At 37.7% G+C, this 27,649-nt stretch overlaps 4 protein-coding genes and 1 pseudogene across 7 annotated transcripts; 1 reads left to right on the top strand and 4 right to left on the bottom strand.

Annotated features, from left to right (window-relative positions):
• The first annotated feature begins 357 nt into the window (after window positions 1–357).
• LOC122056075 (calmodulin-binding protein 60 D-like) lies at window positions 358–5,714 on the top strand. Of its 3 annotated transcripts, none has more exons than XM_042617854.1 (9): window positions 358–492; window positions 592–802; window positions 1,881–1,956; window positions 2,485–2,543; window positions 3,261–3,754; window positions 3,845–4,005; window positions 4,096–4,299; window positions 4,525–4,759; window positions 4,900–5,714. In XM_042617854.1, the coding sequence occupies exons 2-9, from the start codon at window positions 717–719 to the stop codon at window positions 5,499–5,501; spliced, it is 1,917 nt and encodes a 638-aa protein (XP_042473788.1). In that variant the 5' UTR covers window positions 358–492; window positions 592–716; the 3' UTR covers window positions 5,502–5,714. The 3 variants fall into 3 exon arrangements, with proteins under 3 accessions (XP_042473788.1, XP_042473787.1, XP_042473789.1); XM_042617853.1 differs by having other exon boundaries at window positions 374–492; window positions 622–802; XM_042617855.1 differs by lacking the exon at window positions 358–492 and having other exon boundaries at window positions 503–802.
• A 415-nt stretch (window positions 5,715–6,129) lies between these two features.
• On the bottom strand, window positions 6,130–11,524 carry LOC122056076 (annotated as a pseudogene).
• A 919-nt stretch (window positions 11,525–12,443) lies between these two features.
• Window positions 12,444–13,270, bottom strand: LOC121968115 (ethylene-responsive transcription factor ERF003-like). The gene is made up of 2 exons (XM_042518615.1): window positions 12,999–13,270; window positions 12,444–12,916 (listed from the first exon to the last, which is right to left on the bottom strand). The coding sequence occupies exons 1-2, from the start codon at window positions 13,076–13,078 to the stop codon at window positions 12,580–12,582; spliced, it is 417 nt and encodes a 138-aa protein (XP_042374549.1). The 5' UTR covers window positions 13,079–13,270; the 3' UTR covers window positions 12,444–12,579.
• Window positions 13,271–15,084: 1,814 nt separating this feature from the next.
• On the bottom strand, window positions 15,085–20,097 carry LOC122056073 (probable protein phosphatase 2C 59). 2 transcript variants are annotated; one of them, XM_042617852.1, is made up of 9 exons: window positions 19,981–20,097; window positions 19,669–19,885; window positions 19,069–19,196; window positions 18,755–18,853; window positions 18,515–18,673; window positions 17,374–17,460; window positions 17,211–17,302; window positions 17,010–17,084; window positions 15,085–15,493 (listed from the first exon to the last, which is right to left on the bottom strand). In XM_042617852.1, the coding sequence occupies exons 2-9, from the start codon at window positions 19,734–19,736 to the stop codon at window positions 15,344–15,346; spliced, it is 858 nt and encodes a 285-aa protein (XP_042473786.1). In that variant the 5' UTR covers window positions 19,737–19,885; window positions 19,981–20,097; the 3' UTR covers window positions 15,085–15,343. The 2 variants fall into 2 exon arrangements, with proteins under 2 accessions (XP_042473786.1, XP_042473785.1); XM_042617851.1 differs by having other exon boundaries at window positions 19,669–19,904; window positions 19,981–20,090.
• Window positions 20,098–20,364: 267 nt separating this feature from the next.
• Window positions 20,365–21,574, bottom strand: LOC122054725. The gene is made up of 6 exons (XM_042616163.1): window positions 21,325–21,574; window positions 21,149–21,246; window positions 21,041–21,065; window positions 20,851–20,971; window positions 20,641–20,775; window positions 20,365–20,569 (listed from the first exon to the last, which is right to left on the bottom strand). The coding sequence occupies exons 1-6, from the start codon at window positions 21,572–21,574 to the stop codon at window positions 20,365–20,367; spliced, it is 834 nt and encodes a 277-aa protein (XP_042472097.1).
• Between the last annotated feature and the right edge of the window lie 6,075 nt (window positions 21,575–27,649).

Below are 27,649 nucleotides of genomic sequence, written 5' to 3'. Positions count from 1 at the left end.
ATTGTAACATCGTTGATCGTCAGAATTCAAAATTGATTACATATTTAGAAAGTCCGTAATCTAAATTTTCTATTGGTAGTTTGATATCAAAATCTTGAAGTAATATCGCAACTTGAGAAGTTTCTGACGATAATTATTTTTGTCACTTATCATGCGGCCTCCCCAAATTTAAAATTCTGAATCCGCCCCTGGATTTGTGTTTATCAAAGTGTTTGAAATAATAGAGAAGAGATTCACATTTTCAGAAGTCTATAAATTGGAAATCTTTATTAGTAAAGGGCCGATCTAGAAATTTTTCTTAAAAATAAAATAAAATAAAATAAAATATCCCAATAACAATAAATGAACCAAGAAAACACCGGCCAACCACGCAGCTGGCTGCTGAGGTAGCAGAAGTCTGCACCAAGTCCACTCTTTTTCCTCTGTTCGGATCGCCTCTGCTCTAAGGCTCTCATCCTCCCTCCAACGCCAAGACGAGAGAAGAAGCAACACGTAATTTCTCCTCCTCCTCCACTTCATTCATTCACTCCCTCGTCTCCATCGATTAATTGGCTCTTCTATGAATTTTTTTTTGGATGTTTTATGCGGCAGGAATTTGAGCTTTTTTTTGCTCCTCCATAGAAAACCCAGACTTTGGGGTCTTCTCCGGATCGGGAAGGTGGATCTGGAGCTTGGACTTATTTTCGGCTGTTAGGGCCTTTGGAATCGCACGGAGGATGAAGGAGAAGCGCGTATTGGACTCCGAAGGCAGCGATTTATTGCATCCGGAACCTAAAAGGCAGAGGGTTCCTGCGCTTGCGAGGTAGAGGAATCTTTAAAACGTGATACGGTTCTGGTTATGTTGTTCTCTGGTTGGGGCTCTACGAGTTGGGTTACATTTTGGGAGTTGAATGCTTGATTTGTTAGCTTATTGAACTCAGGTCTTCTATATTTTGCTTGCGTACATAGGGGGAAAAGTATAGGATACTGGAGTGGTAGATTTATGGGACTTTGATTTGTGAATAAATGATAATACTAGAGTGAGCTACCTCTTGAAATTGAGCTCATGAGTAACTGGTAGTTTTCTATGTATGAAAAAACAATCTTGGACATGGAATAGGGATGCTCGGTTTTGAATTTTGTGAAAGTTCAAAAACAAGGAATCCTTATTGTTTTATCAATATATAGGGATGGTTGTCATTGCCCATTCACTAATCAAAAAGCTTTTTGAAGACAGTCTGTGTAGCCAATTGTTATTTGATTAGGTTAGTGCAATAACCATTAACCTTCATATCATATCCAAGAAGGATACATTCTAGCTATCCATTGTGAAAAGATACTTAGTTTTGTTTCCGTATTGGTCATGTCAATTAGTTCACCATTTAACGAGTAAATTATTTGTCTTCATGTGCGTTGGTTATGCAATGAATAAAAATATTTTCTTCACTTTTTCTCTGTGTGCTATATATCTTGCATCCATGTGTTCCATCAGATGAATGTCTACATGGAGTTTGTTCTTTGCATTATATACATCTTCTAAATGAAATCTTGCATGCTGTGGTTGAGTGAGATCGATCAACAACATACATTTTAATATTTTTGGTATATCATGTAGAGGATTATAATTGTTTTGCCATGAATTTCGTTGATCGTTTACTTGCATTGCTCATTGTTGGGCAACTCGATTTTTGTAAATGGCATGCATTTTTACCAAGTCATCCTGTCATTCCTTGTTTTCTTTTAAAAAAAAAATCCAGCTCTAATGTTGGCTTTATGTTGATGGGTTATATAGGTTAATCTAACAATTTGTTCAGCAAAGATGATATCTGATGTTTTCACCTTATCCAATCATATGAATAATTGAACTGTTTGGATTTTTTATTGGTGGTTTATCCCTGCAGTGTGGTTATTGAAGCTCTGAAGGTGGACAGTTTGCAAAAACTTTGTTCTTCACTGGAGCCAATTCTCCGCAGAATTGTGAGTCATATGATTACATTTTATTAACTTTTATAGGTGAAAATTTTACTTAATTTCATTTCTAGCACGTTAGCATTTTTAAAAGGAGTGATGCATTAACTTTTGAGCTAGTAAATTCTGAATCTTGACTAGTGAAAGACAAACTCATGCAAAAAATTTAGATCAGGGTTGCTTTACTGTTGTTATTATTATTCTTTATCTGCATTCTCCATTGTAGCAAAAGATTCTTTTCCCTTTTTGTTAACATGTGATGAATGCCAAAAAACATATGCCAAAAGGCTCCTTAAGTAACAAGGGGATGGATTGCCTAAAAAACATATGCTTTATTATAACATGTTTAATGTCTACCTTCCGCATCTTAACTTTGATCGACTTGGTTAGTTACTGCTGATTTTGTGGTTATTGAAATTAATCACAACCACTGGTTGTCTAGTCGAGCTTAGCCAACAGTATGATTATTAATCATGCATTTTTTCTTCTTGTTTAGCTTTTGTTTATATTTATTCCCCTATTCATGTTTAAATGTAGGTTAGTGAGGAAGTTGAAAGGGCATTGGTGAAACTTGAACCTGCAAGAATTGGGGACAGGTATATATGGTTATGAAACTCATTATATTTATCATTTCGATGACTAAGGATTGTTTTTGTTGTTTCTTCTTTGTGTGGAGAAGTTAATGGATTTCTATCAAGATTTATGGTTTGCTACACCATTCTTAAAGATTGTGTATGTTTCCGCTAGATGATATTTTTGACACTGCACTGCTGAGCACAATAGAATGTTTTTCCCCAATTTTAATGATTTGGTACTCTTTTTTTGCCACTGGAAGGTTTATTACTTCAAAATTGTATTCACTCCAATCAGTTTACATACATATTGGCTTGCTTGGATTAATATTCGCCTTTATATTTATCAATTTTATCTTGTTACTTTTTGGTCTGTTTTATTTGAAAATTTTATAATCTACAAGTTGAGGCTGAGATCAGGAATCTCCCTTTGGATGACCTACTTAGGATTCTTATTCGCTATTCAAATTGCAAACTGTTTGGTTGATCGTGACATTGTCTCGTTGCAAATTGAGATTTTGGTTTATACATATTGTTTGTGAGCAGATGTTTCATTTTATGGTTTCATTGCTTGTATGTTATTATCTTGCTGATCTTGGTCTAATGGTTCTTTCTTCACATGATGATTTTGCATGAGAAATTATTTATTTCCATACTTGATCTGGTTGGTTACAAGCAAAAGTTTTTCTACATGCACACTTTGATGCACTAGGAATATTCTTATTTTTCAAGAAAATACAGGAGTTCTCCAAAACACATCGAATGGTCCAGTGGAAGAAAGCTGCAGCTGCATTTCAGATCAACTTTGTCCCTACCACTTTTTACTGGTGGTAAAGTAGAAGGAGAGCAAGGTTCTGCAATTCATGTTGTTTTGCTAGATGCAAACACTGGTCTTGTTGTGACATCAGAGCCTGAGTCTTCTGCAAAACTAGATGTTGTTGTTCTCGAGGGTGATTTCAACAATGAAGATGATGATGATTGGACCGAAGAAGAGTTTGAAAGTCATATAGTGAAGGAGCGTGAAGGCAAGAGGCCACTTTTGACTGGAGACTTACAGATATCACTGAAGGAAGGTATAGGAACACTTGGAGAACTTACATTTACGGATAACTCTAGCTGGATAAGAAACAGGAAGTTCAGACTTGGGCTAAAAGTCTCTCCCGGTTTTTGTGAGGGCATACGCATTCGTGAGGCAAAAACAGAAGCTTTCGCAGTCAAGGATCACAGAGGAGAGTGTATGCCACTCATACTCATTAGTTTGTTTTGCCCTCCATTTGTTTGCTATGATTTTCCTTAAGTACTCTAGGCTGTCGCATCTGTTGCAGTATACAAGAAACATTATCCTCCTTCATGGAAGGATGAGGTTTGGAGATTGGAAAAGATCGGCAAGGATGGGTCATTCCACAAGAAGTTGAACAATAATGGAATCTTTACAGTTGAAGATTTTCTCCGGCTTTATGTCAGGGATCCACAAAAATTACGAACTGTATGATGCTTTTATCTCCTTTGCTGCAGGATCTTTGATACTTTGCTTGTAACTTTCTCTGGTGTTTTTTCCCCTTTAAAATATCTGCAGATCCTTGGAGGTGGCATGTCAAATAAAATGTGGGAAAGTCTGATTGAGCATTCCAAAACCTGTCCCCTAAGTGGAAAGTATTATGTTTACTATTCTGATGACACAAGAGATGTCGGTGCAATCTTCAATCATATTTACGAGTTCAGTGGCTTGGTTGCTGGAGGGCAGTTCTGTTCAGCTGAATCTTTGACAGATAGTCAAAAGGTATGTGTTATTCTGTTCCTTCGATGCTTCGGCTTTTGCATTGATAAAATAAAATTTACATAATTAGCATTTTGTCTAATATTAGAGGATACAATGTATTGTTGTGCGGTTCATCAAATGAAAAATATTCCACATATCAATCTAGTTCCTTTACTTTTCGAGAATAATAAATAGTTCTAGACAACCTTTGGTTGCCTGACATAGGTTATCCTCTTGGTATTGCAGGTCTTCACAGATGCTCTTGTTAAAAGAGCATACGAAAATTGGTCTTATGTAGTAGAATATGATGGCAAAGCTCTTCTAGGCCTCAAGCCAAACAAGAAGACAATAACTACTCGAAGTGAAACTTCAGCTTTGGCAAAATTTTCTGGATCGTATGACCTAGAAGCCTCACAACAGCATTTGTCAGTTCCAGAACCTATACCTCAATCTTCCAACAACCAAGGATTAGCTGCTCGAGGTAACATTATGTTTGTCTTCGCAACACTTTGATTGCTTGCACTTGTGTACTCTACTTTTTGGTTAGATACTGGCAATTGGTTAGATGCTTAATGTGGTTTTTTTTCCATTGGCTTTGCTCCCTTTTTGTGTTGTGCACAGGAGAAGCAAGTTCTACACGATATGATGATCACCAAATGACCAGATACTCTAATTCTCCCCTTGTTGGTCCAAATGCCCAGTTGGATTATGAAACTGCTTTGTCGCAGCAGGATTCATTCAGTGGTTCTTCTAGCCTATCTCAAGATCCTCGAAAAGACACCATTGGTCTCGCATTAGCCCCACCGCAGTATTCAAACTTGGGAGTGCAACCAGCAAGCCAGCCCCTTTCATTCTCAAACCTGAATTCCTACTATGACTGGTCGCACCAACGGCAGAATAATGGCGCTGAGGACTTCTTCACGGAGGACGAGATTCGCATGAAGAGCCACGAGATTCTGGAACACGATGATATGCAATTGCTTCTCCGACATCTGAGCATGGCAGGAGCTGCCGGCAACAACATCCCAGATGATGGATACGAATATCCGTCGTACATGCCTTCTCCAATCCCAACCTACAACTTCGATGAGGAGCAAAACCGCTCGTCCGGGAAGGCCGTCGTTGGGTGGCTCAAGATCAAGGCAGCCATGAGATGGGGCATATTCATCAGGAAGCAGGCGGCCAATAAAAGGAAGGCTAAACTCGTTGAGTTGAATGATTAACTAGCCAGTTATTTATCGTGATTCTGAGTACTCAACTTGAGCCATTTAGCAAAGAAAGCTTCAGTAGGAAGTAGTAGTTCGCGTGATTGCTGATATGACCTTGTACAGTAGCGTTTAGGTCTATTGTGAAGGCTTTGCAAGAGTCTCCTTCAATAATACTGTCCAATTTTTATGATAATATCTAGTGAACAAAATATTTTATTTTTGATACAATATCTAAATTTGATCGTGGCTGCAGTAATTGATTGTTGCATTTACTTGAAAAGAGTGAGAAGAAAAAATAAATGAAATAACAAGTATTAATTTTTTTTCTTGTTTACATGAAGGAAATGAAAACACCAAAAGAATTAAATTACACCTAATGAATTTATTTTTTAAAAAAAACAAAATATTTTAGTTCAAAAAAATTAATATCTACAATCAGAAGCTACAAAAATATATTTATTCAAAATAAGAAATGCCATGAAGTAGTGATGTACATATGCAAACAATTGTCAAAGGTGTGCCATTTAATCTTCATCCGTTTCATATAGAAGAAAAATATATGATCTATCAGTCACTAACAGTGGAATAAGATTGGAACACAAACAAGTAAATTCGTTTCCATTCTGTTCCCAAGTAAACAAGATGAATGAAAAAGAGTGAAAAGGATGCATTGCTTTTTATTTTCTTTTGAATTTACTACTTTGTTTCTCTCCAACTTCCTCCTCCACAAGTAAACACAAATTTTGGAAAACTTTACTGTTAGCTGTTAAATGTAACATATCTCAGCAAAAGTCTGAACCAGAAACTTATTAAGATGTCCAGAAAACTACTACATAAGATCTGAGAGATGATTTATTTCCTTGAAATGCATAGGCCTTCCATGAACAAGGGTTCTTATGGTTACCTCTTTTTCGTTTGTCGTTGTAGATGCAAAATCTTGTCATCCTCGTCAGAGATTTGAGTTTGCAAGTGAAAGTTCATGCAACTCACTCAACACCCATTCTTCACCGGTCCGGCCTCCGAGTACTATCGTCCTTGTTCCTCCAACAACACAAGTACTATGTCCCCAAGCGAACCGAGGAGGCCGACCGGGTACATTCAGTATCCTCCATGTGGGCATCTCTTCGGTCGGATCCAAGAGATAAAGTTGAGAAGGTGAGTGAAGGCCAGCAACAGACCCACCAAATATTAGGACTCTTCCACCAGGTAGGCTCACAGCTACGTGATCAAGGCGTGGCGGGGGGCCAATTCCGGAAGGATTCCCTGCACCAGGCATCCCCCTTCCTGTAATGCACCTCCAGCAGGGTTCAACTTCACTAAGATCCAATGTGAACACGTCACTGGAGCGCAATCGAAGGGGCCCACTCTTAGCCAGACCACCAAACATAAGTATTTTCCTACCATCATATACCGATAGCGAGTGCCCCAACCTAGATGGAGGTGTCCATGATGCTGGGATTTCTCTCCACACAGGTTTCTCCATCGTGATGTCCAATAGATATGTGTCACTGAGAAGTACGCCAGAATCAGCACAGCCACCTGAAACAACTAGTTTTGTGCCGTCAAGGGTGCAAGAACTGTGCCATGACCTGGGCACAGGAGGTGCAAGGCCAGATATCTCGCGCCATCCTGGATGTTGAGCATCCAAATCCAATATGAAGACATCATTAAGTAAGCCCTGCGTTCCACAGCCGCCAAAGACAACCAACCAAGATCCATTTAAGCAAGATAAAGTGTGGCCCCAGCGACCAGGAGGGGCAGATGTCACATTGACATGTCTCCACTCTGGATTACTGGCATTTAGATCCAAAACAAAGGTGTCATTCATCGGTTGCATGTTCAGGCCTTCCCCACCAAAGAGAACTAGCCGATTCCCAACAGCGCATGCACTAAAATTGCAACGTGAAGGCTCTACGGCACCCCCAACAGTCAGCTTCCTCCATGAAACAGCTTCAAGTGTGGTCAATTCCCTCGCAAGTCTTCCCCACCCTAGTCTTCTTGCTCCTGGTACAGTCTCTAATGCACGGGTAGTTTCACTGCCCCATGCATTCTGACAAACCACTTTCCAGAGGTCCTCATTATTGGTTAGCTCATAAAGGCTCTTGCACACAGAACTTACAGATGCAATATCCCTAGGCGACAATCTTGACAAGATCTTCTGAGATAGCACCTCATCACCCACCTGAAACAGGCAGCAAGTTTCGCGGCAGATTTGTCCATGTCCCATTGAAATAGGGTAGCCAATCAAGTGATCAGAAGGCTTTACAACTTCCCTTGTCAAAGGGCCAGGCAGAGGTCCCAAATTAATGTCTGTGTCAGTGAAGAACTGAATGCCCATGTGATGGGTTATTATTTCATCATCTCCATAAATAGGCTTTATTTGCAGTTTATTCATGACTGCAGAGCCATCCTTCCGAAAGTTCAATAGATCACCTTGGAACTCAATGCCAGCCTCGAGACATCGTCGAATTTCAGCAATCACAGTAGCATCAACTAAGGGATGCCGCCTCTGAGCAAAGGGTCCCCTGCATTGCATGAATCGGCTGGGGAAAAAATTGAAACAGCAATCTGTGTTATGCATTTCAGCATTTCTATACATATACAGAGTGTACAGACATAAATTTGGTATAACATATGGATGGGTGTAAAATTAGAGTGCAATTACTTTTCATAACTAAAGAAGTTTCTCATTCTTCTAGCTTAACTGGTAGAACAATGCAACACAAATTTCTCACCTTTCATGTTAGACGATAATGTTATCTGTATCTAAATCATGGTTATGATGCAACTCCTGGCTAAGTTGGGAATGTTTCATCTCAATCTAGAAACTTTAGTTCCAAAGCTATCATGCTTAATCTAGCTTGTACTAACAATTCATTAAATGAACAAGCATAATTGAAGGTACTACATATCATACGTGAACTTGTTTTTTGGGAGGCCAGATTCATGATTGACCTGAAGAAATTAATGATATATATAAAGGGTAAACCAGTGGTAAAAATATACAGTGATGAAAAAGGTTACCAAATTTGAAACGATCACTTCCCTGGTGCAGATTATTTATAAATCAATAGTTGCACATGCTTGACAGAATTTCAGACTAAAGATTTGAAGCATCAAACACAGAGAAAAAAAATCCATCTAAAAATAAAAAAGTAGTTTGTTTTCCCAATAGAAAATTAGCATGAGTATATACTTGGCACAAGACAGAATCCATTAAAACACAAACATGGAAAATGGTATTTCAACACACCCTAAAACTCAAAAGAAAGATATATTCTCAAGTAGCATCTTCAAAAAAAAAAAAATCTTTAAGTGGGAGGTCCTAACAAACAGATTATGCATTGACATATTGAAAGATTTTGTGCTCCTTGAGCATTTTTCCTCAAACTATTTGATAGTTTATACCTATAGAAGAAGTTCCAAATTTTCACTTTCAAAATTATTCAGGATAATGTGAATGATATTTTTATGATTTTTGATTCACATATACTGAAACCAGAAGCTTTGAAATGCCAGCATAAATAGTTCATTTGTTTAGCTTTCAAAATCCTTCCTGTTTTCTACAACAATCACAATAGAAGCAATAGAGTAGTTAAATCCAATTACACATCATGCAAGACCCTACTAATGTAGGAACTTATTTGTCTCCATCTTTCTGATGATATACCCATGTGAGGCGACCTTACGCCAGCCAACTACAGCATGACAATTGGTGCTCATAAACTAGAAGTTAGGGGCTTAGGCAAGGACCAATCTTCACAGATTCTACTTCCCCAGGGTTCATCACATATGGTGTTCATACATATATGCCTATTCAGATTTTCAAAATCATATTTGGATGGTCGCAGAGGTTTCTTCGAAGATGAGCTGATGGTACATGAAGAAGTACCAGAAGAGTCATGACAGATGGTGCTGCTACCAAGAACCATTAAAACACTTTTATCGTAACACCCACTGCCTCCACTGCTTTTGTGAGCGCTAGAGTAATCTCCTCCACTCCCTTCACCTACTAATATCAAGATAGGATGGCAGGGATCAGTCTAAACTAGGTACACTTCTCAAAATAATCAGTTTAGCCTGGACAAAAGGTATCTTCAAACTTCACTGGTCAACCTGCAAAAAACATTCGAGGCTCCTTTTTCTCAGTACATGATAGTTGGTGTACTGTACAAGTCAGCTATCGAGTTTCACTCTGTAGGAAAAACAAATCTGTATTCAACTGCTCTCTTGTTATCACTTGCCACTTATTTTCCTTCCAATGAATCCCTCATAGGTTAACTTCACCAAATACACCGCCAAGGATGCCAAAGTGTTTTCATTACTTGGCCACCGGGCTTTTAATAGAAACAACTTCTAAACCTTTTATTTAATCACGTGTAGATTGATGTATGCTTGCTCAGATTTTCTATATTGCATTTTCTTCAGGCTCATGCCATTTTAACACTTTAAAAAAAAATAGAAATTTAATAGTTGTTTGGTCATGTAAAGATATGCAAGAAGTTGTTAATGGGTAGCCTCTCCTAGCTTTCTCCTTTTTGAGGTACCTAATTGGTAATAAACATCGTGATGTGCTACTTTTTGTGAACCACAGCATACCCTATGTTGGGATGGGTAGGCCAACCAATAGACTTTCCCTTAGACTCGAGCCAAGAGTGAGGTGACCTTGTTGAGTTTCTTCCTTTCATATCCTTCCTTCCTTCAAATACAACTTGATGGTCAAACACAGCACCATACATTTTCTTTAGTGATGGTTGAGTATGGTACAAGATGCTTGTGGAGTCTATGAGTTACTGTACCACCACAATTTCTTTTGTAAATACCACTCCTACATATAACCTAGATAGTTGAATCAAGGAATTCTAGCTACTACCAAGGTGATAAAGGAGTGAAACCAATGACAAACTCTACTTGGTATCACTAACTTATGTTGTTCAGTGCTTGCCACCAACAATGAAACAAACATCTGCACCTTAATCAGGTTGCATCAGTTCGAAAGAGACTATGGTGACTTTGAAAAGTAAACAAAAGCAATCATCTATGGACTTCAGTCCCCGTTAGCTATATGCTTCCCTTTGTTGATCTGTACTAGCTTGAATCATGGTGATTACTAACCAATTCCAATATCTTTGAATTCACATGTTCATCATAAGTTATACTAAATCACCAAGCTAAGATTCATCGTGCAAATTGATTTCTGTAACCTGCCCTCTAGCGAAGAAAGTGTGGATAAGAAGTTAACAACCAAGCACAATTCACTATGTTTAATCACTAGTGTGACTCATTGCATGTTGCTAAAATAGATTATTATGCCCTAATCTGACCAAAGAATATCTTCACTTTGGTAACCTTACTCTTCAATCTGATAAAAAAAAGGCACGAATATCGCTTATGCGGACCGAGAATTTCTTGACAACGGGAATTAATATTAGATGACTAGTGGAGATTGATGGTTCAAACTTCAGATACAAAGCAAATCGAGCAAAAATTGAAACTGCACTTCCTAAACGCATCAATTAAACGCGATACAGAAAACCAAAGCAAGCTGCATAAGTCCTCAAAACAACACCAAATCGATAGCTCAAAAAAAAAGAGGATTTTTTAGCGAGCTCACCAGTTCCTTCCGACCACCTCCTCCGCGCGATACCCGGTCGTGACCTCGAACCCGCGATTGACGTAGATGATGGGTTGGTCGGGCTCGAGCGCGTCGGTCACCACCAGCCCGCACGAGGAAGCCGACCCGAACATTCCCGCCAGGGGGAACGACAAGAAGTCCTTCCCCTCGTCGTCCTCCTCGCCTCCGCTCATGCTTTCCGGCTCGCTGTCTGACTCCATCACGCGTCCGCCTCAGCCCATCCTTTGGAGACGCGAGCGCGAGAGAATCTTTCGCTCCTAGAAGCTATCGACGGTTTCGGCGATTGATTGCTCAGCTACGCAACGAGGCCAGAGATCCAGAAGAGAAGGGCAGAGAGACGCGACCACCAAGCGAACCAAAACCCCAATTGGCCCTGCTGAAGCCGGTGGGCGAAGGTGACGACTGCCGAACGAGTGATTCAGGAAGCATCACGATCCGACGGCACAGACGTTAGGTGTCAGTCTAGTTGGCTGAGGAACCGAGGAGCTGCAGGGAGAAGCTGGTGCGGAGAGTTGTAGGGATCTGGAAAATGCCAATAAAGCAGACGTGTTGTCACACGGCCCGTTGAAATCGTTTGGCCGAAAAGATGAGACATTCGGATCCGCTCCAAAAGTCACTAAGTACAGCTCCTTATTGGTCCATCTAATCAAAATTTCAATTAATAAATACCATTTAAATATATAAATTTATTTATTTCTAAATATCTATGTTTATTGGATTACATTTAATATTGACGAAATACGTAATGAATATATATATTTAGGTAATTAAAAAATATCTCAGTTAAATAAAATTTATTTAAATATAAATAGAAAATATATTAATAAAAAAAATCATATTTTGAACCGCGTCATCGATCTTCTTCAACCACGCCGGCGATTCCACCATCCATCTCTTCCTCGGGCCTCCCCCTGACACCGTCTGCGACATCGCCTTTCATCGAGCGCGAACGATCAGACTCCTCCTCGATCATCTGAGCTCAACTTTCTCTGCTGAACGGCACCTTGGAAGAGCAGCGCCGGCCAACGTTCTCCGCACTCGCAACCTCCGCCGCATCCACAAGGCAGTAAGAATCAAGCGCCGAAATCGCTCCTATAGGTAATCCAGTGCCAAAGGCGTCAACTTTCGACCATTAGCGCCGGCGATGCCACTCCGGCACCACTGATGGTAGAATACATGACTGGAAGCAACCAAGTCCTTTGGTACAAGGACTGGGAGCCTTAACCAGGCAGTGGTACAGACAAACTTTCCAACCTTAGTCAATTTATAATTTTTTTTATCATATTAAGAGTTTATTAATTATTAGAATATGGCTAAATTAATTAAGCAGAAAATGTAGGATTTATTGACAAGTAAATGCTCAAAGTTGCATGTAGATGCATAGAGCAACCACCAAACTCCCATGTGTACATCAACTGTGTGGCTTAAAAGTGAATATAAGCTCTGTCTGGCATTTCCTCAAACATATGAGGAGCAAGCAAAGGAGGAAGAGGAAGAGCACGAGATCTCTAAGGAACCATCGTATATGAGCTCCTCGATCATCTCCTCGATGTACTCATCGCCCATCTCCTCCTCCTCATCCTCCTCCTTCGCCGTCCTCTTGGCGGTCGACCCCGCCGCGGAGCAGCACTTCTCCAGCTTCGCCACCAGGCTCGGCGACAGCGCCGCCGCCGATCCGGCCGCCGGGGGGAAGTTGGTGCGGGCCTTGGGGCCGCACATCAGCCGCGCCGCCTCGTCGTACGCCCGTGCCGCGTCCTCCGCCGTCTCGAACGTCCCCAGCCAGATCCGCGTCTTCCTGGATCCCAGCCTACAGGTCAGTAAACTGTTCGACGAAATGCCTGAATGAAAAGCTTTAGTTTTATGTATCAATTAGTTACAGTATCGGGTGGCGGATTTCTGAGACCCACGAGCCCCAGTGGCGCTGCCTTACTCCTCTATACCTCTGCAACTTTGGCATCTTGGACTAATCTGCAAGAGACAGAGGAAGTGGAATATGCAATTGCACTGGAGTGTTCTTTCCTTTGCCTCTCTCCTTCCCTTTATATACACAGACCATCCTTGTCCTTCTTTCATGTAGGATGAAGCAAAAAGGTGATTTTGCCACGTTAAAAGTCGTCGCTGTCGGTCCCATAACAAGAAGATGAAGAGAAGTAAATCATGTACTCGAGAATTAACTTCGTGGGAATTGATCGTAAACAACTTTGTCATCGAGCTCATTGGAGTAAAGTAAATTAAATTAATTAATCTTTCATTTTCAAACTCATTGTGTCACAAAAGATTTGATGTATTATAGTATTGTTGGGCGGTTAGTGAGCAGTGGAATCAAACTGCCTTGTTATCGCAATGGCTACCAGCCATGTGAGGCATACAATGACAATGTTCTAGTCAGAATAAGATATTTCTAAGTTTTGTTGTTGAGTCGAGTGGGCCCGATCTGATCTCGATAGATCTTGTGTTGGTTGGCCCCACCTCCAAATTGTGCTCCTTGGCAATGGCTCATGTGCCATAACATGTGTGTTGGTGTCTTGTTTAAGTGGATACATTGAACTCACAAGGTACGAGTCATGTTCAATTTATTGGTAGTGGGACCGAGTTTAAGTTGCACAACCATTAGGGAACATCATCAAATTGAACTACTCCTATTTCTTTTTTTTTCTATATATTTTTATCTATTTACTTTGCCTAAGTTAAATTATGAATGATTAATACAAAGAGTATAAAAAGGACAGTCCAGTATATAAAATTTTTGTCAATATAAAGTCTCAAGAAAGAGTCTATTCTATTTTATAAGAGATTATTTTTAAAGCTGGGATCCGTGAACTCTATCTAAAATAAAAATAAAAATGTTAAGTTAGAAAGTGAAAGGGAATTTTTAAAGGGTGGGTGTCAAGATATGGGAAATGGACAAGATCTAAAAGGGTGAAGATGAAGGCACATGCAAGCCATACATGATGAGCAAAGCTTTGGGCATTGCATGTGCCATGCCGACCTCAAGCTCCATGTGGTCGTTTGACCAAGACAAAAATTCCTTTGTAATGGAACACCTCTTCTCCTTAGTTATTTTAATCATATTGTAACGTTTTGTTAAATGTTTAACTTCTTGTTTTATATGAAGATTATATAGTGAAGCATATTTGTATAATTTATAATAATTGTACCTTAGCATATAAATGTAATAATTATTACTCATTAATGTATTTTACTTAGAGTGTGCAATGGTACACATATAGGGAAAGTACTAGCTCAGTGTCGATTACTTTTTTAAGGTCGAGATGGCATAGATTAAGGACAACAAGAACAAACTAGTCTATGGCTCTATCTATAGAGATTGGTCAACCTCGGTCATAATAATCCAACCATTAAACTACTAGTAGAGTTAACATTTACCCCTATCCATAGGTTGAGAGGGCATATATACTTTCTTTCATTCAATATGTAAAAAGATTGCTTGATGTTTAGTTGTATAATGTAACTTTAATGCGGCCAATAAACTGAAACAAAACAGAACTTGCAAGTCATTACAATGATTAAGAAATATTGTGGAGGAGCAAGAAACATCCTCTATGAATATATTGGTGGATTAATGCAAGTAAAAATAAATAAATAAACAAAATGTGGTAGCATGAATGGGGGAAATTATAAATTGGCTCATGTTGGTATCATTAGACAAACCATGTGGTTACTACCACATGACACCAATCAAATCCATATGAAATATTTTGTCATCTTGTAGGCTAAGAAATTAAATCATGCATTAATAGACCACATTTGTCACATCATTAAGTAGAATTGTGTCATAGGAATCAAAATGGACATTGTACTAGCCGCTTACCGAGTACTTCCTGATTTACTCTAGTGGTTGCTAAAAAATTTTCATAGGACCAAACCGATCACTCAGGATTAGTAAGTGTAAACCGAATACCTGATGCCAACTTAAAAAAAAAATAAACATTTTACCATATCTAAAAGAAAATATCTGTATTACAATCAATGTTCATCAGGTTCATAATCATGTACCACATACATTCACGCAAATTCAGTAGGTTAGCTTCCAGGAGGGCATTTAAAGTACCCCAACAAGCACAGAAACAACACCATTGATCACTCCAAATATAAGAGCAACCAATTCTTATTGCCAAATTCCAAATCCTAAATCAATTACAGACAACATAGAGGGATAAAAGCGAAAAGGAAGCAGAGGGAGGCTTTCTACCTGCACCGCTTACTCTCTCGTAGATTCATCCGTCCCGGCCAAGAAACGCACGACAACACAGGTTATATTGTCTGCACTGCCTCTTTGATACGCCTCCTGCAACAGCTTCTTTGCTGCTTGCTCTGGAGCCTCAAAGGGTTTCACCATCTCCACAGCTTCCTGTACGGAATGGGATTCTATCAGCAAGTAGTGATAGATCTTTTCTTTCATTTCTTAGAGGGAATTGTTAAACACGCAGGCAAAGTTTTTGAGAATTCATTTTTGTGTTTATCATTCTGAAGGACAACTTGTTCAGCAAATATTCATCACAACAAGATTCAACATCAATGGGTAAATCTACTATGACTGCCTATAGTGATGCATAAAATTATCGGTCTTATTCATTAAAGATTCAGATTCACAAATTCAATCTAAATAAAGAAATCTACTGAATCTACATTTTCTATGCACACTCAAATTAGTTAATTTAACTAATACAACATTTTTAACATATTCTAGATAACTTAATCATTTTTATAAACAAATCACAATTATCTCATGTATCCATCACATATTTTATAATTGATTTTACTTGTGTTGTTTCATAACCAACATCAGCCCACATTTGACATTGATTTCATTTAGCTTAAGAGGTGTGTGGAAACGGTAAAATGTTATTTTAACCGGTCAACCTCTTTTATTCTATCAGTGACATCTTAGTTAATCTTCCCTTGTTAATGAATGAAAGAAAATAATTTATAAGTTGTAGTTGCATGGATTTTGTTAACCCGCAATAGCCGGTCCCAAGTCCGGTTGAGAAAGGGCAAGAGTTGTGTGTTCAGTTGCCGGCCAGCATGGACTTTTAGGCAAATATTCAATGAGTTGCAGGGATTTTGTTCTCATTTATGAATGAATGAAAGTACTAGATATTATTTTGCAAAACTCTCATTAGTTATTAGCATACTCATTTTTGGAATAACAATAATGTTTATAATTTTATATGGCACTAAAATTTTAAAAAAAATTAAGAACGAAGCTGAGCTTTAATGCAGCACATACAATTTTTTTTCAAATCAATTAAATTAATGTACAAACCTTTAGCATTTTCTAATTTATTGATATTTTCAAGCATAAAATCGAATTAATTTTTAACAATTCACTTTAGATCTTATCTATAAGTTCAGGGACCTTTTATTTTGGAATCTGTTTAGAAGCGGAGCAATTTATGTTTAGAAATTGATCAGGGTTCTTATTCTTTGAAGTATTAATGTTATACTCAAGCAAAAAAGGAAAATCTAATTCAACATTTATTTATCATTTAATTTACTGATTTATGTTTCCTATTAATGGGTGTAATTATTTTTGCACTTAACTTAGACTAACTGGTAGCCACAAGTCTTGTCGAAGTTCAAATCATACCTATACAAATTTAAAACTTAAGATACAAGTGATTTACTATTTGTATAAGTCTATAGCATATTTCTAAAGGGAAATAAGATAAACACTTACAAATAAAATAAGCTATACTCTTAGTTTTATACATAAATAACGATAGAAATTGTTATTACATATTAGATTTATTTCAAATCAGACCAATACACTTAAACTACAAAGGCACAAATCCACTTCATGAAATTTATGTTTTGTTTCTTCACTTAAATATACTTCAGATTTTAAAACCATGGATGCATAGTACCTCGTTTGAAACAACATCCCATAATCCATCACTTGCAAGGATCACAAATTCGAGAGATCCATCAACCACCTCCTCCTGCATCAAGCAATGAGTACTTATTTGGGATCAGAAAAATCAACAGTGAAATCTAATAGCACATTGCCAAAGAAACATTATAGTTTATTGGATATTGTAGAGAAGAAAAGAAGGGTTAGGTCAAACATGGATGTCAGGATCTGCAACAACAAATCGCTTCAAATGCCTATCACCAAATGCACGAGAAACAGCAAGAACACCGCCAACACGCCATGTTCCTGTAGTCACAAAGTCAAGGTTAAACAAATATTCATGCAATGAAAGGTAAGGCTAGAGGAGTGATAAATACCAGCCCACATAACAAAGCCTCCTGCCTCCTCAATCCTTTGCCTCTCATCTGTTTGGTCAGGCTTGTGATCCCTTGAGACAGCTAGCGCTGCACATGGGGCAATAGGAACTTATTAGAAGGCCTAGTAGTGAGGGAATTTTAAGAAGGTCAATTAATAGGTTCGCTATTTCCTGTGCTCATATCATAAAGTGTTGGTTTATGAAACTTCAAACAATTCTAAGAAAATTGTTTCTGTTCTGAACCAGCACATTAGTTTTAGAATATATATGGTTCTGAAAGTGATCAACAAATCCTTCACTTGAAAACTAATCTCTTGATATGTTAAGATATTTCTGGTAAGATGGCTAGCTTTTAACAGCAAACCACTTGGGAAGTAAAAAATTTATATTCCCTTACAATCAAACTTTGAAATCTTGTGTACTACTCTACCATGATTTTAATTTAGCATTCAATGAAAAAAAGTGATCCCAAAATTAAGTCCTAGAAAAATTTACTGCACATGATGTATCAAAAGACAAGATTCTAAATTTTGCATGAGGCTCAGAGTATCTTCACATGAAAATATTTGAATCAGTTTGACCATTAATGAATAAACAAATTTGAATGAAGGGGAAAGGAAGGGAAGAAGAAAACAAAATGCAAAACTGCAACACACATGTAGAATATAAGCGCATATCTTTCAACCAAAAAACAAATGAACAACCCTACACGATTTATTGCTCATAATTCATAAATGAAATGGGAATTTGAGTATATTTAGAAGGCATTATTCAGTGGTACTTGATAAAAATATATATATATATATACAAAGTGAACCATGAGATTATTAAGGATCAAGGAAGTCTCCACTGTATGATTAAACAATGAAGATTGCTGTAACAATATAAAACAATCTATAGATCTTCAAAGGATGGCCAAAGAGTCTGTAATCTAGCACACAATTATTCACTTCAGCTGTTCCTCCAGTCATGGCTTAAGAGTCTGTAATCTAGAATATAATAATTTTCTAATTCGATCAGGACCCACATTTCTTTGATCTTATTCATATTGCTTTCTGGGTCTAGTTCTTAGAAGTTTTAGTGAATCATACAACTTTAAATTAGCTAATTCAAGTTAATTGAATGTAAATACTGGGTCTTACCATCTCCTCCCCTACATATAACAACTCTGGAGTCTCCAACATTAGCTACAACTAACCGGTCACCAACAAGAACTGCAGTTGAAGCAGTTGAACCAGCCTCTCGATTTAGGCTGTTCTCACATTTTAAAAACTCCGAATCCGTATGTTTGTATGCATCAGCTGAAGAAATTCAAATAAATTTTACAAAGTTAGATTCTCTAACTTAAATATCCAGACATAACAAAAGGAAACTAGCATCACCTAGAGCTGATTTGGTATCACTAATGAACTTGGGATGCAAAAGTAAGTTGCTGAAAAGGTTCTGTTTAACATACTCTGCCACTTGTGCACCACCATGACCTGCACATCATACGATTATGGTAAAAAACTGACATCAAGATAATGAGTGCATAAGAACTCCAACAACAAAATCCTATTTAAGATTTATTCAAAGAGGCATGTTAAGGATATTCATGAGAACATTTTCCAACTTTTGCCACTTAAAAATTTAAGAAAATAAAATACTGAAACATACTAAATAGGAAATACTAGACAGAAACTGGAGACAATCTTACCATCAAATACACCAAACAAGCCTACAATTTGGTCATCTACACAATCAATTCTTGTTTCATAGAAGTCCTCCATCGAAGACCTTTTACCTGGAGAGCTTGCATATCCATAACTGAACTTCAAGTTTTGACTGTTGTGAAAGAAACAAACATGAGTTCTCATGGTAATATGAAACATTATTACATCCACATAATGTGATCCATATCAACAATGCGTGAAATTTTCAACCAATAGTCTAGTTCATAGCTAACAATTCAATGTTACATCATGGAAATAACCAGGCATGTTCATCGATCCACTTGAACAGAAAAACTTAAATTAATGATTCCATGGAATATAACTCTATCATGAAAATTAGACTTGAACTGTAAGCTAAAAATGCATAATGTTAATGCTAGAAGAAAGAAAAGATCTACTCGAACATTAAACACAAGAAAGCTCTCCAGAAAAAATAGGGCAGCAGATCCACTAGACAAACGGAAAGCTAACAAATACAAAATACAAATAATAGAATCACCGCAATAAGAGTTGACAATCAAAATCAGGAGGTCTGACGCAACTTCATCGAGGAGGAAGATAATCGAATTGAAGAAAAATGATACCTGAGTCCTCCCCCGCTAACTGGCGCCCCGTTAGCTTGAGCACCAATAATCAAATTCAAATTATTCATCTTTCTTCCAAATCTCCCAATCAAGATCTTAGAGAGGAATTTCAGAAAAATCAACCAATTATATCGGATCGAAATTATCCCGGAGAGAGATCCAGATCCTCAATCGATACCCTCATACTCAAGGCGGCGTTCGATCCCAAAAAGAAAATCTACAATCAAATCGACCACCTGAATAAGCAATTCATAATATATCAATAAACAAACCACAAAAACCAATCGAAGGAAATGATCAGGAGAAGCAAACCTAATCGATCGCGATCGAGAGATCGAGAACAGGAGAGAGAAAGGGAGGAAAGAGAGAAACGGCCCTTTTGGCAATCCTCACGGAAGCTGTCTTTTATATTTTATTGCAAAACCTCGTACTTTCCATAATTAAGAGAATACCCTCCAGTTTGTCTCCAGTGGCGTTAAGTACGTGATATTTGCATTTACAACCCATTCAATTCGTTTATTCACGTCAACACCTTCCATATTTTTTTTTTATTGTAAATTTCTAAAAGCAAAATGGTATCTATTTCCAGTGAGAGTTAATTCCATTTTTTTACTTTGCAAGTCTGAATGTATGATGTATCTCTTCTCTTCCATCTCGCAATCTGAAGCACAGCTGTAAATTAAGAAACATCCAGCTCTAAGCGAGCATCCATGCCTGCAACTTGTCTTCTACCTCTCGCCAGTCATGGACCTCTGTCACCATCGGATGCGCAGTCGCCGAGCCTGTCCGTGACCAAGGGTAAGAACTCTGGTAATCGAAGAGCAGAGCCTTCATGCCGATCTCTGCACACTCGAGAGCATACTTGGGGTTATCGTCAATCAGAACCTGAGCTCCCAAACACCTGTAAGATCATACAGGTGCAATCTGATACACTGTTAAAGAAGAAGAAGAAGAAGAAGAAGGTCTGTTCACCTGCAAATGTCGGATTTTGATCTAGAAGCTCCGTGCAGAGAGAAATGGTTGCCGAAGTGGATCTCTCGGAACAGGCCAGGGAAGTATTTTTCTATCCACTCAACCGTGTGATCCCTGATGACATTCTGTCGAGATCTGTTGAAGGAAACGAGTCAACAGTAGAAGGCAGTGAATAATGGATGCTGCGGATGCAGAGTTCGGAATGCTTACGTGACGACCAACAAGTTGCAGAAACTGGACAGGTTAGTGAGAGCAGATCGAGCACCAGGGATGGGATGAATGCCCAGTTTGAAGTAAGGAGTTTTGAAGAACTCATGAACTCGGATGTTGGCTAAAACACAGCCGAGGCATTAATCATAATGAGTGCGTTAGAAAGATTATATTACAGGATGAAGCGTACCTTCCGCTTGAGAGCACTTCCATATCTGTCGATTGAGTCGTTTGTCAGTGAGAGTTGACTCGCATAAAAAAGATGGAGCATCTTCTCCAGTTTATAAGATAGTAGTACCTTGCAGAAGTCGTAAACATGATATTCAGAGACGGAATGATTGGAGGAGTAGTGGTCGGCGATGAATTGGTTCAGAGCAGAGAGGAAGCTTCCAAGAACTGGAGATCGAGGAGAGGAAATAATAAAACATGAAATGAACAAAATGCATTAGGCGACTATGGAGCTGCAGTGATCACCTTCATCTACATCGACAGCGACAGTCAATTTCTCCTTCTGCAGGAAACCTGGAGCTCCAAAAGAAGCGACTTGTCTGCTCGATTCGCCTTCGTTTGCCAGCTTCAATCTCACAGCGGCTGACGGAAGCTCATCAGAAGCTTGAGTCGGATAATGGCGGGCTCTTCTGAAGCAGCAACTCAAGCTCGTAGCGAAGGAGGGGAGGTTCGCGCCGTGGAAGCTCGTAGAGAAGAGATGGTTGTTGGAAGCCATAAAGGATGCGCAGGAAAGCTTCCCCTTTTAAATTAAGGCGAGCCGATTCCCAAGTTGCAGAGAAGGAAAAGATCGGATTTTTAACACTATCTACAAAGCTTCGATATGAGAATCAGAGGATATCCCTAACAACACGCGGTTGTTTCGAAGAACATTAGCGAAATCAAAGCCAACAAGAAGAAACACTCGCAACAAGAGAAGAAGACGAGATCAAAGTGAATAATTAAGAAAAAAACAGACTGGTTAAATTTTAGAACACGTGGTTAATGTATTATTATTAAAAAATAATTATTTGATTTATAAGGGCATATCACATATGTTAATATATACGGCCTCTGAAAACAAAAATAAATAGTGCTCACGTAGCACGTATTTGTTATATTAATATATTTTATTAGCATACTTATATTCATTTTACATTATCTGTAATTATTTATAAATTTTACTGTCTACACATTTATCTTTATTTTTATAATTAAAATTTATTTTCTTAATTTTTTTAATAAAATTTATTCATTAACGGTATTTAAAAAATTGAATGTATTTAAAAATATAAGTGAATGTGATTATAATTGAAGGTCTATCCTTTCACTTACCTCGATTAAGATTTTTAATTTTTCATCTCCCATTTAATGTTAAGAGATCTATCACTTCATCTTTCTATTCATTAATATATTTTTTATATTCTTAGTCATATAAATAGGACATGTACAACATTATTAACATGTACTTGATTGGAAATCAAATAAATATCTCCCCTTCTTTTCTCATATTCATCTATGGCTCTCTCATTATTATATATGCTCTTAGTTTTATAATATATTATTAGCACGAAGCTCTTCTCGTTCGAGAAAATTAAGTTATTTGAGGTAGTCAACGATAATTTCAAAAAAATTCATTCATTTGATTTCTAAAGTCATCACTTCTATGTCTTTGAGTTATCATGTCAAACCTCATGAAATTGGAGTTCATGGCTCTTGATATCACTGGAAAGAACTATTTCTCATGGATATTAGATATTGAAATTCACCTAGTTGGCAATGATCTTGGAAACACCATTAAAGACAAAATCACGAAGTTCAACCAAGAAAAGGTCAAAGTGATGATCTTCCTTCATCGTCATCTTCATGAGGCTTTAAAAATTAAATATCTCACCGTGAATGACCCGTTTGTTCTTTGGAAAAATTTGAAAGAAATGTATAATCATCTAAAAATAATCATCCTCCCAAAAGCTCAATTTGATTGAATGCACTTGTGTTTGCAAGATTTTAAATCTGTGAGTAAATATAATTCAGTCTTATTTCAAATTACTTCTCAAATGAAATTATGTGGAGAAAATATTCTCCACTTTTGATGTATCAAATGTGCTCCTGTAGCAACAATATCGTGCAAAGGACTTGGAGAAGTATTCTAAATTGATCTCATGTCTCCTATTGATCGAACAAAATAATAAGCTTTTGATAAAAAATCATGAGGCGCATCCGACTGGATTTACTCCATTCCCTTAAGTAAATGTGACAACATATAACTTTGGAGGTCAAGCTCGAGGTCGTGGTCGCGGGCCTGGTCGTGGGCGTGGACGTGGTCGACAATATTTTCACAATGATCGTCCTCGTTATATGAAAAAGGGAGAAAGTACTACAGAGGCACATGAGGAAAAAAAAAGGCCAATGCAGTAAAAATGTAGAAAAATATATGCTATCGTTGTGCCATGAAAGGCCATTGGTCTCGTTCTTGTCGTACGCCAAAATATCTTGCTGATCTCTATCAAGAATCAATGAAAAACAAAGGGAAGAGGGTGATAGAGACAAATTGTCTCTAATGATGACAAAGTTGATTATAGTTTTGATGATATCTCCCAATTTGATGTGGCATATTTCTTTATCGAGCCTGAGAATAATGTTGATCACATTGTTCAGTAATCATGAATTAATATTTTATTTTTCCGTTATAATCATGAATAATAATTTTCATTTACTTTATTACTATTGGAACAATCTGGGTACCTAGGTTTTAATATTTGGGTAAAAGTTTAAGTTAGGTTTATTGTTGTATTTGATATGTATTGTGAGTGTACAGGATATAATTACAACAAGAAGAGTCCCAGTGTGATCTTAGTAAAGGAGAAAAGTCCAAGGGTGAGTCTTGGCGGTGTGAGTCCAAGCATGTAGTCTTGGCAACGTAAGTCCAAGTGTGACTTGGCAATGGATGAAGTCCTAGAGGCGTGACCTCTTAACAAAGGAAGATCCGACAATAATGACAAGGTCGATGGAAGCTCCAGAAGGCAAGGTGTGAAGGATGGGGAGACATCCGAAGGACGTCATCTGAGGGGCGCGAGGCTGATGGAGGAGGCTAGAAGACTAGGTCTAGGTTATGCGGGCAAGGACGAGTGCATGAGAGATTGTACCCAGGGTCAAATTCCAGGTATTGTAGTAGTTACTGTAGCGTTACTGTAGTGCTACTGTATCATTATTGTAATGTTATTATAGCAGTCAACTAGTGTTTTCATTAGTCGACTAGTATCGAGTCGTTGGCCTATAACGATCGAAATCCACGAAGGTCAATCGACTGGTAAGTATGGCAACCGACTGGTGGCGGGAACATTGCTTGGATGTTTCCATCCGAGCTGTATTTAATGGAATTCAGGATGCTTGAGAAAGGTGACAAAATTAGTAATGGTTAATCCTAATTAGAGTCTCCAAGTGCTCAAGTGATCTAGTGTGATCTTGTGCGAGTTGTCGTGAGGTTTCTCCGTCCACAAAGAGCTGCACAAGCTAGCCAGAAGTTCTCTGGGGAATCATCCACCGACGAGTTGGGAGTATCCACCTTACGAACAGCTGTGGAGTAAGAGTAAGTAATCTCTAAATCACGTTACATAAACATGTTAGAGGTTTGACTGTCTTGGTTATTGCCTCTAGGTTTAGCTTTCTATTTGTTAGTAGGGGTGTAATCGATCCGAACCGAACTGAACTCTTGAATATTTGAGTTTGACTTTTTTATAATCGAACCGAGCTCGAGCTTTATTTAATGAATATATTCATAGCCCATGAGCTTATTCGAGTTTTTATCGAGCCTAAACAAGCTTAATAAATATAAATTATAAATTTAAATATTCATTAAAAACTAAATTATATATTTAGAGAAAATTATAATATTCTTATTAAAATTTATAATTTTATTCTAATAAATAAATTTAATATATTTGTCTACATGTTTCATAAGTAGAGTGTAAAATCTATAAATTCAATATCAAAACTATTATTTTTTTATTTAAAAGTTGATTCATGAGCTTAACGAACATATTCACAAGCTGACGTGCCGAATATTGTGAAGTTTGAGCTTGATTTGTTTATCTTAACAAGCCTCTCATTAAACGAGCTCAAGCGAGCTTTTATCGAATCGAACTTCGAATAGCTCATGAGCGGCTTAGTTCATTTACACCCCTATTTGTTAGTTTTATTTTGTATTTCCGCTATGCACTAACAAGCGTAGAAAATGACAATTTGGGTGATAAGCTATTCACCCCCTCTAGTCAAGCATCAAGGTCCCAACAATTACTTTGTCATATATTTTTTTAATGTTTATTAATTTTTCTGTGTTTACATGAAGAAAATGGAAAACTCTCAAATCGGATTCTCAATCAATGACAATGATGCTTGTCTCGCAGATAGTGTATCAACTCATACTATTTTTAAAGAAAAGAAATTCTTTACATCGTTAATAATGAATACTACATGTGAACACTATGCAAGAGTATAGAAATGATTGAAGGCTCTGGAAGAGCTAACATCTATTTACCCAAAGGAACAAAATTGATGTTTTATATTCCCCTAAATAAATATGTTGAGTTCTAAAGATATTCGTCGAAATGGATATCACGTTGAAACTATGGATGGAGATAATACAGAATATTTATGCATTACAAATATTATCTTGGGTAACAAAGTAATATTAGAAAAATTACCCGCAGTATCATCTGGATTATACTATATAAATATGTATCATTGAAGTATATATACCATTATAGATAAGAAGTTTGTTTAGCAAAATAATTTCATCATATGGTATGATCAATTAGGGCATCCTGGCTCTATAATGATGCGACAATAATTAAGAATTCGTGTAGGCATTCATTAAAAAACCAGAAGATTTTTCTTTTTAATAAAATTTCTTGCGTTAGTTGCTCACAAGAGAAGTTAATAATAAGACCATCAATAAATAAGGTTAAGGCAAAACACTTAATGTTTTTAGAACGAATTCAAGGTGATATATGCAGGCTCATACACTCACTTTGTGGACCATTTTAGATATTTTATGGTATTAATATATGCATCAACAAGATGGTCGCAAGTGTGTTTATCAAGCATTTGCGAGGTTGCTTGCACAAATTATTAGATTACGAGCTCATTTCCCGGATTATCCGATTAAAGTCATTCGTCTCGATAATGTCGGAGAATTTACTTCCCATGTTTTTAATGACTATTGCATGTCCATTGCAATAAATATTGAACACCCTATAGCACATATTCACATACAAAATGGCCTCGCAAAGTCATTGATTAAACGTCTTCAATTAATTACGAAACCTTTGTTAATGAAGACAAAACTCCCAATTTCTGCTTAGGGGCATGCTATTATACATCCAGTGGCACTAATTTACATCAGACCTATAAATTATCATGAGGTCTCCCCTTTACAATTGGTTCATGGTTAGGAATCAAATATTTTTCATTTTAGAATTTTTGGATGTGCGGTATACGTGCCTATTGCTCTACCACAATGCACTAAGATGGGTCCCCAAAGGAGATTGAAAATTTATGTGAAACGCCCCTAGAATATTTTTTTTATAATCCATATATATACATAAACTCAAATCCACATTGTCGACACAAAGGGAAATACTGAATTCTTGTCATAAGTTTTTGAATTTATTTGCAAACATATAACCGCTAGATTATGTGGAAACATAAACTAAAAGGGTCTTCGGGTTGTGCCTCCAATGCCCGAGCCTGCTCATTGGTCATCGCCTCTCGTCCCACATGTCTCGCCTCCTGAAATAAATCCAACGGTGAGTCTTCGGACTCATTATGTTCAAAATCATATTATCCAATAGTTAGCGCCTATAATTTGGAGTATTAAAGAAAACACCTGCTAAGTAACTTAGGTTTTGACTGCTGACATATCATAGACATGAACATAAGCATAGACGCCGACATAAGTCGACATAAGCATAAGAGCATAACATAAGCATAAGCAGATAAATAAACCTAAGCATGAGAATAAACATAATCATAAGCATAGGTATAAACATACTTGCATGGCATAAAGTATAAACTTGGGGTAAACATAAATATAGTCATATATAAACTTATCATGAACATAACTTGTTCATAGGAATAATCATAAATGTAGGGTTACATAAGCATACCCGCATATCAAAAGTCACATAGAGTTGGTGAGTTCCCAGGTTAGGGTCACCGGTCACACTCTACCTCATAAGGTTTGGTGAGCTCCCGGACTATGGTCACCAGTTACACTCAACCATATAGAGTTTAGTGAGCTCCCCGGCTAAGGTCGCCTGTCACACTCAACCATATAGGATTTGGCGAGCTGTCGGGCTAGGGTCACCGGTCACTCTCAACCATATAAGATTTGGCGAGCTCAATGGCTAAGGTTCCCCAATGCTAACACAAGGATTTACTTGGTATCCACCTGAAAATGAGGTGACTAATCTAAGGATCTACACACGAGCACACTCTCCACTATCAAATACACTCCTTCTCGGAACAATCCGAAGGTGGAGAAACCTCATATAATACAAGAATAAGAATACAACTCTAAACAAGAAGTAAATATAAGAATACAACTCAAAACCTCTTCTTGCTTGATCTCTTGTTGCTTGTGAATACCTCTTGTAAGCTTGGAAGTGCGGCAACACTTCAGCCTTAAGCTTCCAAGAATTGGCGGTGAAGATCTGTGAGCTCAATGAGTAGTTGTGGAGAAGAGATGCGTGTTTGACCCTCACCAACGACTTTATTCTATCGCGATCTAGGGCTCCCAATAGATTACCATGTC

This window comes from Zingiber officinale, chromosome 3B, assembly GCF_018446385.1.
Source record: "Zingiber officinale cultivar Zhangliang chromosome 3B, Zo_v1.1, whole genome shotgun sequence".
Taxonomy (NCBI): Eukaryota; Viridiplantae; Streptophyta; class Magnoliopsida; order Zingiberales; family Zingiberaceae; genus Zingiber; species Zingiber officinale.
This window is presented reverse-complemented; position numbering and strand designations above follow the sequence as displayed.

Excerpts from the sequence above, each read along its gene's own strand:
- LOC122056075 (XM_042617854.1), top strand. The coding sequence starts at position 717 with ATGAAGGAGAAGCGCGTATTGGACTCCGAAGGCAGCGATTTATTGCAT. Across the intron at positions 2,544-3,260 it reads CCTGCAAGAATTGGGGACAG|GAGTTCTCCAAAACACATCG; the intron begins GTATATATGGTT and ends AAGAAAATACAG. Across the intron at positions 4,300-4,524 it reads CTTTGACAGATAGTCAAAAG|GTCTTCACAGATGCTCTTGT; the intron begins GTATGTGTTATT and ends TTGGTATTGCAG.
- LOC121968115 (XM_042518615.1), bottom strand. The coding sequence starts at position 13,078 with ATGCCAAAGTTGCAGAGGTATAGAGGAGTAAGGCAGCGCCACTGGGGC. Across the intron at positions 12,917-12,998 it reads GAAATCCGCCACCCGATACT|GAAGACGCGGATCTGGCTGG; the intron begins GTAACTAATTGA and ends GCTGGGATCCAG.
- LOC122056073 (XM_042617852.1), bottom strand. The coding sequence starts at position 19,736 with ATGAATAATTTGAATTTGATTATTGGTGCTCAAGCTAACGGGGCGCCA. Across the intron at positions 17,461-18,514 it reads TATATGTAGGGGAGGAGATG|CGCTAGCTGTCTCAAGGGAT; the intron begins GTAAGACCCAGT and ends CCCCATGTGCAG. Across the intron at positions 17,303-17,373 it reads AGGCTTTGTTATGTGGGCTG|GAACATGGCGTGTTGGCGGT; the intron begins GTATTTATCACT and ends TTGTGACTACAG.
- LOC122054725 (XM_042616163.1), bottom strand. The coding sequence starts at position 21,574 with ATGGCTTCCAACAACCATCTCTTCTCTACGAGCTTCCACGGCGCGAAC. Across the intron at positions 21,066-21,148 it reads ATGTTTACGACTTCTGCAAG|ATATGGAAGTGCTCTCAAGC; the intron begins GTACTACTATCT and ends CTCAATCGACAG. Across the intron at positions 20,972-21,040 it reads GAAGTGCTCTCAAGCGGAAG|CCAACATCCGAGTTCATGAG; the intron begins GTACGCTTCATC and ends GCTGTGTTTTAG.